This window comes from Arachis hypogaea, chromosome 17 (assembly GCF_003086295.3).
Source record: "Arachis hypogaea cultivar Tifrunner chromosome 17, arahy.Tifrunner.gnm2.J5K5, whole genome shotgun sequence".
NCBI lineage: Eukaryota > Viridiplantae > Streptophyta > Magnoliopsida > Fabales > Fabaceae > Arachis > Arachis hypogaea.
This window is the reverse complement of record NC_092052.1, coordinates 99,907,513-99,924,123: the sequence shown is the minus strand read 5'-3', so window position 1 is coordinate 99,924,123 and position 16,611 is coordinate 99,907,513. Positions and strand designations below refer to the sequence as shown.

General features: G+C 35.1%; 1 protein-coding gene across 1 annotated transcript; it reads right to left on the bottom strand.

The window, feature by feature from the left end:
• Positions 1-1,585: 1,585 nt before the first annotated feature.
• On the bottom strand, positions 1,586-2,627 carry LOC112763553 (heat shock cognate 70 kDa protein-like). Its single transcript, XM_025809195.2, has 2 exons — positions 2,294-2,627; positions 1,586-2,082 (listed from the first exon to the last, which is right to left on the bottom strand). Exons 1-2 carry the CDS (start codon positions 2,625-2,627, stop codon positions 1,586-1,588), a joined length of 831 nt encoding a protein of 276 aa, XP_025664980.2.
• Positions 2,628-16,611: the final 13,984 nt, after the last annotated feature.

Genomic DNA, 16,611 nt, shown 5'->3' with positions numbered 1-16,611 from the left:
ATATTTTCGACGAATTTTATCTCATGGAAATACAGAAGAAATTTTAGAGAGATTTTTTGTCGAAAAATAAAAAAAATGGATTAGTATAAATTACAGACGGAAAAGAGAATCCATCTATAATTCCGTCAGAAAAATTAATTTTTTTCTGTGAGAAATGGTTACAGACGGAAAATCCGTCTGTAATTAAATAGACAAAATGCTGCGTTTTATTAAATTATTATAGACGAAAAATTCGTCTGTAATTTAAATTTTCCGTCGGAAATATTAGATTAACCCTAGCTCAGATCTTACCCTCCCTCGATCCATTCACACTCCACACAAGTTTAGCAGGATCTTCTTCCTCTCTCCATCCACGCTCTCTCCATCGCTCCGTCCATGCTCTCCCCATCGCAGGAGCTTCTTTCACCACCGCCGCTCTCCTCATCGCTCCGTCCACAAAAAAGCTCCATCCACAAAAAAGCTCCATCCACGAAGAAGCTCCATCGCTTACGAGCTCCATTTTCCTGCTTTTGTTTGAGCTGTGTTTCAGTCCCTTCCATTTAGATCTGCGCTTCCAAATTTCAGATCGTGTTCCGGTAACCTCTATTTCTCTTTTTTTTCTGTATTCTCTCTTCGAGTTCTTCATTCACTTGCCCTCACTGCACATTCTTCTTGTCTCACGATCTGATCTCATGGCTCCTAACACTGTTACGGACTTTGTTTTCTTGCCAGATTCAATTTGAGACAATAATCACTTCCGTCATTTCAAAGATCGAATGCAGACATGGTAATCCTTTTGTTTCCTCACAATCCCACACTTCGATATTTTTTTTAGGCTTCTCTATCAGCTACAATTTTGATATGTGCATGTAATTTGAATCTATGATACATTTACATGGGCTTCGTGTTGTGTAATTGTACACACTTACCTTATAATTGAGATCTATTCATGGTGATGTTTGTATTTGAATGTTCTTCAAGATTACTGTTGGATCTTCTGATTTAGCTTATGATACCCGGTATTATTTTCCTTTCTCCTCAAATTTAGCTATGATAGGTTGCTGTAAATTCTATTTCGTACAAAATTGGTGATGAATTAGATTATATGAAAGTTACTTGCCCATTGAGCGTAGCCAAAATTGTGAGGTTGGGCAGTGCTGGATTCCGTTGCAAAATGATGCATTTAACTGGGTTAGGGAATACTTCAGTCTTTCTTTCTATTTGCTTGAATTATCTTATACAACTTTGAATTTATGTTCTGAATTTTTTTCACCTATATACGTTGTACTTGCTGCATCCATTGTGAGTTTTTATTTTAAAGCTTGTCTCTCTAGTATTCCACTCTTTCTTATGTTTCTTTCATATTCTCTTGGAATTTTTTCCTACTAGCTAAATTATTGATAAGATTATGAAACTTTCTTTGACCCAAGGCTTCGGAGATGAAATGGGACTTTCTGATGAGGGCTTATCCTCTTTTCTATATCCTTTGATATTTGGATAAAAATTTTTTTTCTATTATTTTCATACCCACTCTCACCTCTGCCAAAAAAATGCAGGAAGCTGATCGAAACAACAATGGGAAAGCTGCACACTCGGCATGGAGGAATTATGATGACTTCAATGAATACTTTTGGTCAGCAAACTGATGCCTCAACACATTTTGAATGTACCTTAGATTTTGCTTAGTTGTGTATCCTCTTGTCCTCCTTGCAGGAATAGTAGAATTCCTAGGAATCACTACATTCATTCGGTCTCCTACTAATCCTATACCATGTGATAAGGGTATAACATCCATTAGAACAAGTTCTAGTGCTACCTTAATGTCTTCACTCAATAAAGCAGCTTGAACTCCTGCTCCATAAGCAACAGCTTCATCAGGGTTGATACTCTTGCAAAGATGCTTCCCTCTGAAAAATTCTTGCAATAGTTGCTGCATTTTGTGAATTCTAGAAGAACCTCCAACAAGGACAACATCATGTATATCAGACACTTCTATGTTAGCATCATAGAGACAATGATTTACTATTTCCATACACTCTTTGAAGAGTTCCATGTTTAGTTCCTCAAACTTAGCACGGCTGATTGATGAGTAAAAATCAATGCCTTGATATAAAGCATCAAGTTCAATAGTAGCATCAAAAGCAAAGGAGAGTGTTCTTTTTGCTCTTTCACATGCAATTTTCATCATGTATATCAGACACTTCTATGTTAGCATCATAGAGACAATGATTTACTATTTCCATACACTCTTTGAAGAGTTCCATGTTTAGTTCCTCAAACTTAGCACGGCTGATTGATGAGTAAAAATCAATGCCTTGATATAAAGCATCAAGTTCAATAGTAGCATCAAAAGCAAAGGAGAGTGTTCTTTTTGCTCTTTCACATGCAATTTTCAACCTTCTCAAGGGTTTTGAGTTCCTACTAATATCCATTTTGTTCTTCTTTTTGAACTCTTGTACCAAGTAATTTACCATTCTGTAATCAAAGTCTTCTCCACCAAGATGAGTGTTCCCTGCTGTGGCCTTAACTTCAAAGACTTTATCTTTAACCTTAAGGACAGACACATCAAAAGTACCACCATCAAGGTCAAAAATCAAAATATTTCGTTCTTCTTTAACACTGATACAGGTGAGTTTTAACACATGCATTAGTTAGTTTATTCCTGTCTAATGAAATAAAAGCTTTTGTTCATTTTGCATTTGAAGGAACTATAAATACCAGTTCATTAAATGCAATCTGCTAAGTACATAGATTGAAATTACTCTGTGACTGATTAGAATGAGATTAACAGCAATAATTTTGTGCCCTATCAATATCGTAAACCATCTCATAAATCTGATTACTTTGGCAAATATCAGTTGATGTTAATATTTTACTCCATTGCTTGCATGTGTTAAATTCACTCCTTCATTTATTTAGATTATGATTTTATGCAGGTTTTTTCTGATCTGGAGCATTCTGTATGTAGGATGGTACATCGGCAGGTTTGGTTCTGATTGGTTGATGTTAATGCCTTTTACTATTTAGAGTTAACTTTTTGTGATTTTATGTAACTTATGGGACTTCTATTTTGATTATGGCAAAATGTTGTCAAGTTTATGCATATGATTGATATATATACACAAATATATAGCACTGAAGTCATGGAACAAGTTTTCTTGATTTTGTTCAAAATATTCTCGAGAAAAAAAAACAGCACTGTGGACTCTATATAATATTGATATTTGTAATTTGTCTACAGATTTAAGCATTCTTACCATTCTCCTTTTGCATAGAGCTTGTTCATTAACAGTTAAAATTTTTAGTTTCTAGACTTGTATCTTTTGTTCTTGGCTCTCAAGATGCTTGATTGACTTCTCTAATTAGGGGATCCATTTTCCAAAACCCTTGTAGGTTGCCACAATTGCTTGGTTGGAAGCTGATTCTGTGTGTGGCAGTCACTATGTTACTTGACCTAGAGGGAATGGATTTGCTGTATGTTGTATTGAAAGGCTTGATTTTCGCAGCATTGACATTTTTGATTGTACTATGTTACTTGCAGCTCCCACAGAAATAAGAAAATTATCTGAGTATAAGGAAGATGGGATTCCAGTTGACATTAAATTACCTGTTAAACATGTAATAACAAAGGAGCTTCAGGTATACACTATTTTATGGTATGTTTGATTGATTTTCCCCCTTATTGGTAAACTTCAACAATTTTGTTTTTTCTTCTTCTGCAGCTTTACTTTGACAAAATAACTGAGCTAGTTCTAAATAAGCCTGCTTCTATTCGCTTTAGAAGGGCACTAATTAGCTTGGCAACAGACATGGGACTCCATCCTTTGGTTCCTTATTTCTCACGCTTTGTAGCTAATCAGGTACTTACAAGTTTATATTAGTGACATTCTTTTTTGGTTAATCTTTGAATGATATAGTCATATCTTACAAAAGAGACTTAAACACTCTTCTTTAATATTTTTTCCCAATATCATAACAGGTGGCACAAAACTTGCATAATTTAACACTTTTATTTTCCTTGATGCGTCTTGTCCGGAGCATTCTACAAAATCCTCACATACATATAGAGCTTTATGTAAGTATGCTGTTATTGAAAATGTCTTCACATCTGTAATTTATCAACTTCTGAAGATTGCTTCCATGCTAATATGACAAACTCTTATGGTATAGTGAACTGGTTCAGCTTTCCATATTTTAATGAATTAATAGAGTAATAACAAACACCATTTTGGATGCTTAACTAAAGCAAAGACTGAAGGGAAGTTATACCTTCCTGAACCTTGAGCTATAACTGCAGTTATATGTCCTCTTAGTTATTGTATCTTCCTAATTATGTTCTTTTTCATTTAATTCTGCTAGTTACATCAATTGATGCCACATATCATTACCTGTGTTGTTGCAAAAAGGATTGGAAACAGACTATCTGATAATCACTGGGAGCTTAGGAACTTCGGTGTTAATCTTGTTGCTTCAATATGCAAAAGGTTACCTTTTTTCTATTAAATGATGTCGATCTAGATCACCACTATATTAGAGCTCCTTTAAACATAATGTTCAACTGATTATTCCCGGCCATTGTTATCCCTCTTGATCACCATTATTGCACATTTTTTCCAATTTGTATATAGTTATTCCATAGTACAATGACCAGGAGCAACAAGAAAGTCCAGTGATAAAATGCTTACTTTGGTTTCTCTGTTCAATATGCTTTCATTGTTTAGATCTGAATAGTTCTGTGTTGAATGCTATTTCTTGTTGTTGTTGAGCTGTTAATTATATAATTAGATTCAAATGGAACACTATATCTAGATTAATCCAAGTTAACTGCCTCTATTGAATAGTTAATGACCAGAAGAACTGTAGTTGATAGGTCCTTGACATGCTTTGCAACTTGTTAATTTAAGATTGTGCCTTGGAAGAAACATGAATTCTTCTCTTACACCCTTTCATCATTGAACTGGTTAGGGTGGCCCTGTGCACAAGGTTACTACCTATGCACAACTTAACCATTGTATGTGGAGAGGTTGTCTAGTGGTTGGCCATGGGTTATGTAAATAATGAAGTTGTAATGACAGTAAACAAGAAAATTTTGATCATGTATGTTATGTATCATTTTCTATTTTGTAATATCACTTCCCTAACCTGTGAAATTTTACAGATTTGGGAATGTTTATCATAATCTTTAGCCATGAGTGACAAAGACTTTTCTTCATGCAGCCCCAAATCGAAAGTCACTGGAACTAGACCAGATGTTGAGGTGAGCTTCACTTATTCATCTCAAGAATACATTGTATATAGATTATGTTGTCACTATTTTTTTATTTTTGTCAGAATTTGATACTTGGGAAATAAATGAGAAATGGAAAAATATAAGGAGGCAGAGAAGCCTGAGGCAGAGGATTAATTAATGACCACACTGTTTAAATCAATGGACACAATAATGATGAATGGTTTCTGTACAGATGAAGTTCCAATTTTAGAACCTAATTAAGCAACCTTATTGTATATTTTGACTTAATCAGAGGACAATAGTTGATGTATCAATACACTTTGTTGATGTATGGTTGTTACTTGTTATTATAATTGATGTATCAACACTTTGTTTATATTTTGAATTATATTGACTTGTTTGTTTATAGTACTTTTCTTTTAGTTTAATAATACGATGAATTTGTTTATTTTTTGAAATATTATAAATATTCAAATACAAATTAGATAAAAATTTGTATTAAATTTATATTTATTTTGTATGAAAACAAGTTTTTTTTGTAATTGGAAAAAAAATTATTTTACCTTACTAACGGATTTACAAACGGATTTTCTGTCTGTAATCAGAGTGTGAGATGATTTTCCAAGGTTCAAATTACAGACAGAAAATCTGTCGGAAAATTTGTCTGTAATTACAGACGAAAAATCTGTCAAAAAATCTGTCTGTAATTACAGACGGAAAATCCGTCTGAAAATCTGTCTGTAATTACAGACAAAAAATCTGTCTTTTCTGTCTGTACTTATAGACAGAAAATCCGTCTGTAATTACAGACAGAAAATCCGTCTGTAATTACAGACAGAAAATCCGTCGGAAAATTCGTCGATTTCAGGAAATGGATGGAGAATTTACAGAGGAAAAATCCGTCGGTAACTGGTAAAAATCCGTCGGTAATTTTCTGACGGAAAAAAATCCGTCGATAAATAATTTCTGACGGAGTTTTTACAGAGGGACAAAATCCGTTGGTAACCAAAAATTCGTCTGTAATAAAGACTAAATCTGTCTGTAAATCTGTCTGTATTAATCCATTTTCTAGTTGTGTTGGCTTATTAAGATAGTTTTTAATTAAAAATTCAAATTAATAGAATAAATTATAATTAAATTAAATTTCAATAACCATAAAATTCTATTTAATTATGTTTGTTAAAAATAATTTTTTAAAAATAAAATCTCAATATAATATAATAACTCATAAATAACTGATTATTTAATTTTTAAAAATTTGGGGTGTTACAAATTTTTTGTTTTGAATTTTCTCGTCAACATATAACTTGCTTATTTTTTAACATTATCTGATTGTTCATGTATATCTTTGCTTACCTGCGAGTTTGATTGCTTACTTGAATCCCTTTAAATATTCATCCTTGACAATACCTATACTTTTATTTATAAATTCTATTTTCTTTGATCTAAGTTCGAATTTATTTTATTATAATAATTTTCGAGGACGAAAATTTTTGTAAGGTGGGTAGAATGTAACAACCCGAGTCAAATAATTAGTTATTTGTGCTTTATTATATTTTTTGAGAATTTTATTTTAAGAAAATTATTTTACTAAAGGTAATTAAATAGAGGTTCATGATAAATGACGTTTAAATTAATTAGAATTTTTATACAATCTTTATTATAATTGAATATTTTACATAATTTCAGTAATTAAAAAATAAGAAAGAGTTAAATAATTTAATTTAAGTAAATTTTATTATGAATAATTTATGATTTAATTTGAGTTTTTATTTTTATAAAATAATCTATTAAGAGTAATTAAATTAATTTTATGAATATTTAGAGTTAAGCTAATTAATATTCTTATGTGATTTTTATAATTGATTATTTTATATAATTTGAAATTAAAATTCTGGTGATGAAAAAATGATAAAAAGTTATATGATTTAATTTAGATAACAGATATTTTGGGTTTAAACTGTATTTTATAAAATATGGTTAATATGTTTATTTCATAATTTAAAATAGAAATAATTATTTGAACTCTGTGATACATTGATAATAGTGCTCTTAAAATATTTTTAATATAGTACATTTGATTTTAAAATTATTATTCCACCCTTCAATTTTATCAAAATATCCATTGTACCCAAATTCTTTTATAAAATTCCTAATTTCTAACCCCAATTCCCAAATTGAAAATCACAAACCCTAACCCTAATCCCCCAAATGCCTAAATTCCCAATTAGAAACCCTAGAACCCCACCCATTCTGAGAAAACGTAGAGAGAAGAGAGAAGGAAGCTAAGCACCGCGGGAAAGAGAAAGGGAGAAGAGGGAGAAGAGGTCGCCGGTGGGGGAAGGGGAGACCGCAACCATTGTTGCCACATGACGCGAGGAGAGGGAGAGCTCGTTCGCACTTCCATTGCTGTTGACCTGTCAAAGCTAGCGCGAGAAAAGAGAAGGAAGGGGCGCTGTCTCGTGCCGTCGCCGTCGCACCTCGCTACCGTCGCCGTGGAGACTGCCACCAGTGTTAGAATCGCAAACTGACGAGGAAGAAGTCGATCATATCACTGCCGCTATGTCTTGTCACTGATGTGTGCCGCCAGGTTCGTCGTCGTCGCCGTTCGTTCTAGCCACCGCTGCCGCCGTTGGAGTCACCGAGAATGAGAGCCCGACGCGAGAGGAATAGCACGCATTGCAGGGAAGAGGGAGAGAGGTCCGAGGCTAAGCTGGTTCCTACCACCATTGTTCTGCCACACCACTGCTAGGGCCAGCCACCATCTCCGTGCTAACCGCCATTGCTCAGGTCGTCAGAATCAAACTTAGAGCTGTTGCTGCATTGTACTTAGTTCCTTTTGGTACAGTAAGTTATCTTTGCTCTGAAAACTCCTTAAATCGTTGATTTCGTTATATGTTTCTAAGGATCTTACAACGTTAGTACCTTAGGATCAAATCCCGGTTATTACATGTTGGTGATTTTAAGTTGCTGTTGTGGTTGTGGATATAGTGGAGCTGTGGTTACGGCTGCCACTGAATGCGGGATGAGGGAAAAGGGTTTTTTTGACGCGTTTGGTTTTGCGAGTTTCAACGAGCTGAGGTAGGGGCAATTTCTTAAACTCAATTTATTATCAAGAATTGTTTTAAGTTGATATTAATATGAAAAATATATTTTTATGATTTCATAAGTCTTATAAATTGAACTGAGTTGCCTTGAATGAATGTAAATGCTAGTTTGAATGGTTTATTGATTGATTGAAGATGTTTAGTTGGGTTTTATACTTGGTTTAAGGTTATTATAATGATGATTGGATTGTGACTGTTTCTGATTATTGAGTTGGAAATTTGGTTTGATTAAATACTATGTAAAATGATTTTCTTAGTTTGAGGTTAATTTAATATTGAAAATGAATCGACATATGAAATGATTTGAGATATTGGGAATGGGTTTTGTTGATTTATCGGAAATGATTTTGAGAATAGGAAATGATTTTGACATTGGAAATTGGTTTGAATTGTTGGTAATGAATTGAGATTTGAAGGTGATTTCTGATATTGGAATTAGTTTTAGTTATTAGAAATGGTTGAAAAGAGGTTGAGAAACGGTTTGATTGGGACCCTTAAAGAGTGGCAAAAGTCCCAGTTTTAGAGAAGATGTTGTCAAAAATTTTATAAAACTCTAAGATTTTATTTGAAGTGTTATTTAAAGGAAACTTTAGTTTAAGAATCATAATATTTGACTTTGGTTTTGTTTTGAAAAGATGATTTATTATGAGGTTGATTTGAGATTCTTGTTTGGGTGAAAATAATTTTTATGAAAGAAAAATGGATCTGAATTGTTCTTAAAAGAGAGATTTTGATATTTGAAACACCTGGGCAGTATGCAAGGGTTATGGCTTAGTCCCACTTGCTCTGGGTCAAGATTTTAAGAAAGAAGGGTTTGAATGTGAATTTTGACCTGGCAAGGATCGTTATGGTGTACCGTTTGCCCAGTGTCGTGATATCTGTAAGGATCATGGTGGTGTACCACTCACAGGTAGTGGGGATCGTGGGGTTCTGTACTGCCCACGAGTTTGTCATTTTCCAATTGAAAACATCTGTGGGGATCGGGGTGGTTTACCGCCCGCAGATAGTGGGAATCGAGGTGGTTTACCACCCACCATCCAGGTGAGGGTCGTGGTACTGTACCGCTCACCATTTTTTAAGAGGACGATATCTAAGTTATCTACCGGATGTGTCGGGTTCTGGAAAACTTACTGACACGTGAGCTCACGACCAGTAGGACAGGTATGCATTATGTTACATTTGTATGCTTTGTTTGGGTGTGCTTAAGTATTTTGGTTTGCCTATTTGATGAATTATGTTCAACTGGTAACTATGATACTTTCTGTAACTATTCTTTATATGTGATTTCCTTGAATTTGTTTGTGTTTGTGATTGATTCTATTTGAGATTGAGTTTCGATGATGAAATGTTTTGAATTGGGCTGGAGGCTGAGGTGATTTGATTTGAGCCAAAGGCCGAGATTTGATTATATATCGGGCCGGAGGCTGTGATTGGTTGTGTTTGGGCTGGAGGCCATGAATGATTGAATCAGTGGTAAGTTTTGGTTAAAATGTTATTTTGCTTGAAATTTTTGTATGAAAAATACGAATCCTATATTTGAATAATAAGCTAATAATCACTGCATTTTGAAAATAGTTTTATTTAAAATATCTTCTTAAGACAATTCTTAAGAACCCCTTACTAAGAACCTTTTCGAGGACGATGTTCTCACTCCCCTACAGACTTCTCTTTTCAGGATGGACGAGGAAGTTAATGAAGCTTTTTTGATAAGTCCTTAGCTGTACTGTTTCTGTTTGTAGATATATTCGTCATAGTTTTCTCTCGCCTTTGTCATTATAATTTTGTAAGAGGGATAGGAGCTGTATGATATGTATGTATGTAACATTTGTAAGATACTTGTATAAGAAGTTTTGTTTATATTTATATGCATATTTGTTATCAAATAAAAAGAATTTTGATTTCTCAAAGAAATAGTGATGATCTGATATTCGAGTGAAAGGCTCATATTTTATTTTTATTAAGTATAGAAGTCATCATACTACCCTAGCTATCAGAGTGGCACAACTAGAGGCGTGACATTCTGATAGTGACGGTGTTACAAAAGACACAGCGAAAATATAAAAGGATAGATAACGGTTTTTCTACTAGACCTCTAAGAAATCTGTTCTTAGCAACCTAGGTCACCGGAAGGGATTCCCTACTAGACCTTCAAAAAACCTGTCATTGACAACCTAGATCAGAGGGATGAAAATTGAAAGAAACCACCATGTAGAATCACCATAGTGTTGGATCCTTCAATCTCCTCATGCAACAAGCGAAGCAAATCACTCACCTCACTTAATTACACAATAAAAAAACGTGCATAAATCACTCACCTCACCAAAAGTGTTTAAATAGGCCCTTAACAAACTAACTAAAAGATAAGATAAGATAATTTAATTTAAATCTCCTAAAGATAAGATAGCTCATTTAAATCAGATTTGATCTTATTGGATTAGATCAAATTTGATTTAAATTTTAAAATCTAAAGATATGATAACTAATTTAAATAAGATTTGATCTTATTAGAATAGATCAGACTTGATTTAAATTTAAAATTTTTAAAAATACTACTAAACAAATCAAAAGTAAACTAAATCTTTCAACAAACTCTGACAACAAAACAAACTAAAATAAAGGCCTAAACTTTCGAAAACTAATAATAAAGTATGCCTCCCATTGAATTTGAAAAGCTTTATTAGGCTTCTTATTGTCCTGCCTTAGCCCAATGGGCCTTATGAGTTGTTGTCATTTCAGCACCACTATTTTTTTAGACGGACTCTTGGTCTTCTTGATGTCCAAGACCAGCATGGTACAATTCTTCTAGTATTCAAATCTTTGAACATGACGAGATTACCATTCTGTCCCTTAGCTCTAAAATGAAAAAAATGCCCTCCTGACCACGTATCAATTCCAAATCAACCTAAATCCACTAAACAGGAATCAATTTTTAGGAAATCCCAACAACGACATGAATCATAATCAATAAAAGTAGAAAACAATAACCAGCAGCATTCCAAATCAACTTAAATCAACTAAATAGGACTTAATTTTTAGAAAATCTCAATAACAGGAGTTGTAATCAATAAAACTAGAAAACAATAAACAGAAAATACATGAGCATTGAACATGATACTTACCAATGCCACCATAAGGCCAAATGCGCAACTGTACGATGGCTGATGGTGGAGCGGCATCAGCTGCTGCCTCACTGTTGTGGCTGGACTTTGATGCAGTGGCATCTGTCGCTGGACTCAGCGTCATCGTGAATACGAGTTGCTGAGCGGTAGGAGGCGGTGACATCGTCGTGGATGGCGGCACGTAGTTCGAGTTAGGGACCATGATGAATGGCTAGTCCACTGTAGCGTGACCGGGGTGGTCGGAGTAGAAGGAGAGGATCCAGAACTCCCGAGGGTACCAGAGGAAACCCTTCCTCTACCCCAACCACGGCTGCAACCATGACCGGCAGCTTGATTCGCACCTCTTTCAAACAGTGTCAAACAACTCCAGCAACAATGTTCATCAATTTAATTCAATAATCGAAACACTTTTCAAAGATGAAATTCAAAGTTCAAATTCAAAATCAAATAATAAAAAAAAATTCAATAATCAACAAAATCTCAGCATATTCATAAACTCAAATTCGGCCATCTTTAAACACGTATAAAAATGCAGTCTCCATAATCATCATATACATCATCTAACTAGGTTTTCATATTGAGAAAGAAAAAAAATTAAATAGAAAACAAAGATTTTTTGACAATTTTTTTAATTTACAACAAAATATTTTAGCCTCATATAGAGATTTCAATAAACAAAAGAAAGTATAATCTAATCGAATTTCAACTTGCATCAAGATTAAGCATACAAGCTTCTATTTTTAATATTCGCATTTGAATCTGTTACCTATTGTTGCAGAGGTAGAATCGATTTGAAGAAGAGAAGCTCGACAGCGGCGGTGGTGGTGGCAGTATGAGCAAACACTAGAGAGGCAAAGCTGAGGAGTAGCGTGGTGGCTCTGTGGTGCGGTGCAACGGTTCAAAAAACAAAAAAGGTTAACGGTGAAGGCAAAGAGAGAAAAGGGAGAAGAAGAAGATTGAAGGGGTCTCGGGGGTGGATGTGCTAACGGAGATGGAGAAGGGGCTGTGGTGGTGGTGGTGTCGGCGCAGTAGATAGTGGTTTTGGGGAGAGGGAAGCAGATGCTGGTTTTGGTGGTTTAGTGAGAGAGGGAGTGAATCTGAATAAGGGGAAAAAGGGTTAGCATTTTGAATTTACGTCCCAGTTATCGTCGGACTTTTCTGATAGTAAAACTTTGCAGGTCACCAAAACGCATCATTTCACTAATTAGCTATACCATCAGAAAAATTCGCCGATAAATCCGACGGTAAATAACGGGTGATGAGCGGATAATTTATACGCTTTTTGGCATTATTTTTACTTAGTTTTTAGTATGATTTAGTTGGTTTTTAGTATATTTTTAATAGTTTTTAATTAAAAATCACATTTCTGGACTTTACTATGAGTTTGTGTGTTTTTCGGTGATTTCAGGTATTTTCTGGCTAAAATTGAGGGAGCTGAGCAAAAATCTGATTCAGGCTGAAAAAGGACTGCTGATGCTGTTGGATTCTGGCCTCCCTGCACTCAAAGTGGATTTTCTAGAGATACAGAACTCCAAATGGAGCTCTCTCAATTGCGTTGGAAAGTAGACATCCAGGGCTTTCCAGCAATATATAATAGTCCATACTTTGCTTAAGGATAGACGACGTAAATTGGCGTTCAACGCCAGTTCCATGTTGCAATCTGGCGTCCAGCGCCAGAAACAAGTTACAAGTTGGAGTTCAACGCCAGAAACAGGTTACAACCTGGCGTTGAACGCCCAAAACAGCCCAGGCACGTGAGAAGCTTAAGTCTCAGTCCCAGCACACACCAAGTGGGCCCCAGAAGTGGATTTCTGCACTATCTATCATAGTTTACTCATTTTCTGTAAACCTAGGTTACTAGTTTAGTATTTAAACAACTTTTAGAGATTTATTTTGTATCTCATGACATTTTTAGATCTAAACTTTGTACTCTTTGACGGCATGAGTCTCTAAACTCCATTATTGGGGGTGAGGAGCTCTGCAGCGTCTTGATGAATTAATGCAATTATCTCTGTTTTCCATTCAAACACGCTTGTTCCTATCTAAGATGTTCATTCGCGCTTCACTATGAAGAAGGTGATGATCCGTGACACTCATCACCTTCCTCAATCCATGAACATGTGCCTAACAACCACCTCCGTTCTACATCAGATTGAATGAGTATCTCTTAGATTTCTTAATCAGAATCTTCGTAGTATAAGCTAGAATTGATGGCGGCATTCATGAGAATCCGGAAAGTCTAAACCTTGTCTGTGGTATTCCGAGTAGGATTCAAGGATTGAATGGCTGTGATGAGCTTCAAACTCGCGATTGTTGGGCGTAGTGACAGACGCAAAAGAATCAAGGGATTCTATTCCGACATGATCGAGAACCAACAGATGATTAGTCGTGCTGTGACAGAGCATTTGGACCATTTTCACTGAGAGGACGGGAAGTAGCCATTGACAACGGTGACACCTTACATACAGCTTGCCATGGAAGGAGCCTTGCGTGTGTAAAGAGGAGTACAAGAGAAAAACTGAAATAAAGAACACAAAGCATCTCCAAAACCCCAACATATTCTCCATCATTGCACAATAAGTATTTATATTTATGCCCTTTGACTCTTTACAATTGAAGTTGAAAAACACTGTTGTTCGCATCTTGACTAAGAATAATAAGATAACCATAGCTTGCTTCAAACCAACAATCTCCGTGGGATTCGACCCTTACTCACGTAAGATATTACTTGGACGACCCAGTGCACTTGCTAGTTAGTGGTACGAATTGTGAAAGGTGTGATTCACAATTCGTGCACCAAGTTTTTGGCGCCGTTGCCGGGAATTGTTTGAGTTTGAACAACTGACGGTGAATCTTATTGCTTAGATTAAGAAAAATTTTTCTTTTTGGTTTAGAGTCTTCTAATATTGTTTTTGGTTAAAATTTTAGAATCCTTATTTTTTTCTTTCAAAAAAAATTTTTTCGAAAATTATATTTTTATAATTGAATTTTTTTTCTTGTTTGATCTTTAGTTTTTCTTGTTTTGTGATTTTTCTTGTTTTTCTTGTGCCTTTTCAAAACATTAGTTTTCAAAAAAAATAATTTTTTCATTCTTAGTTATTTAAAAATACTTCTTCAAAACAAGTGTTACATTTATAACTCAGTTGGCTAGAGCGTTAGTATGTGTTCTTGGCAATTGGGTCAGAATCTTTTATATTCTTTTCAAAATCTTCTTTTTCAAAAATAATTTTTCTATCAAATCTTGTGCCAAACTTTAAGTTTGGTGTTTTCTTGTTGATTTTTCTGTTTTTCGAAAATTTTATTTTGGTTTTCTAAAAATTTTAAGTTTGGTGTTCTTTCTTCATGTTCTTGTGTTCTTGTGAGTCTTCAAAGTGTTCTTGAGTTTTCCTTGTGTCTTGATCTTAAATTTTTAAGTTTGGTGTTCCTTGGTGTTTTCCCTCCAAAATTTTCGAAAACAAGGAGCATTAGATCTAAAAATTTTAAATCTTGTGCTATCTTTTTATTTTTATTTATTTATTTCAAAATTTAAAACTTTTTTAAAAAAAATCATATCTTTTTCAAAACTTCCTAACCACTTTCTCTCTCCTCATTTTTTCGAAAATCTTCACCCATTTTTATTTATTTTATTTTAATTTATTTTATTTTCGAAATAAATAAATAATTAAATAAATAAAAATATTTCTTCTCTATTTCACATCATCTCCCTTTCTCCATCATGGATCTAAGTGGAAATGAACAGTCCAGAAGGACTCTGGGGTCATATGCTAACCCCTCTACTGCTTCATATGGGAGTAGTATCAGTATAGCCTCCATTGGAGTCAGTAGTTTTGAGTTGAATCCTCAGCTCATTATCATGGTGCAGCAAAGTTGCCAGTATTCCGGTCTTCCACAGGAAGAACCTACAGAGTTTCTGGCACATTTTTTACAAATTGCTGACACAGTACATGATAAGGAAGTAGATCAGGATGTCTACAGATTATTACTGTTTCCATTTGCTGTAAAAGACCAAGCCAAGAGGTGGTTAAATAACCAACCTAAGGCTAGCATAAAGACATGGAAACAGCTGACAGAGAAATTCCTGAATCAATACTTTCCTCCAAAACGAATGACACAGCTAAGGTTGGACATCCAAGGCTTTAAACAAGGAGATAATAAACCTCTTTATGATGCCTGGGAGAGATACAGAGAGATGCTAATAAAATGCCCCTCTGAGATGTTTTCAGAGTGGGTTCAGCTAGACATCTTCTATTATGGGCTTACAGAAAGAGCTCAGATGTCTTTAGACTACTCAGCTGGTGGATCTATCCACATGAGGAAGACAATTGAAGAAGCTCAAGAGCTCATTGATACAGTTGCCAGAAATCAGCATCTGTACTTAAGCAGCGAACCTTCCATGAAAAAAGAGGCTAAAACAGTGACTACTGAACTCAGTCCTGCTAAACAAGCTACTGAATTCAATCAGCAATTGGATTTTCTAACAAAACAGTTAACCGAATTCAAGGAGAGACTACAAGAGACAAGGATGGCTAATATAAATATGGAAGAATAATTAAAGCAAACAAAGCAGCAGCTGTCAAAACAAATAACAGAAGAATGCCAAGTAGTTCAATTAAGAAGTGGAAAAACATTAAATACCCCACCTCAAGGCAGCAGGAAGCCAAGAAATGAGCAAACTACCCAAATTCCATCTGAGGACAGTAAGAGCCCAGGGAAAAATAATTCTGGCGCTAAAACGCTAGAAATTGGGTGGAAGGCTGGCGCTGAACGCCCAAACCATGCTCAGGACTGGCGTTCAACGCCAGAAACAAGCAAGGAACTGGCGTTGAACGCCCAAAGGAAGCACAGTTCTGGCATTCAGATGCCAAGAACAGATGAGGAGTTGGCGTCTAACGCCACTCCAGCTTCCAACCCTGGCTTTCAAATGCCAGTGAGGGATCAGACACCTGCAAGTACTGATAATAAATCCCTCAAGAAGGCTTCTCAACCTACCTCTGTAGGAAATAAACCTGCAGCAACTAAGGTTGAGGAATACAAAGCCAAGATGCCTTATCCTCAAAAACTCTGCAAAGAGGAGCAGGATAAGCAATTTGCCCGCTTTGCAGACTATCTCAGGACTCTTGAAATAAAGATTCCGTTTGCAGAGGCACTTGAGCAAATACCCTCTTATGCCAAGTTC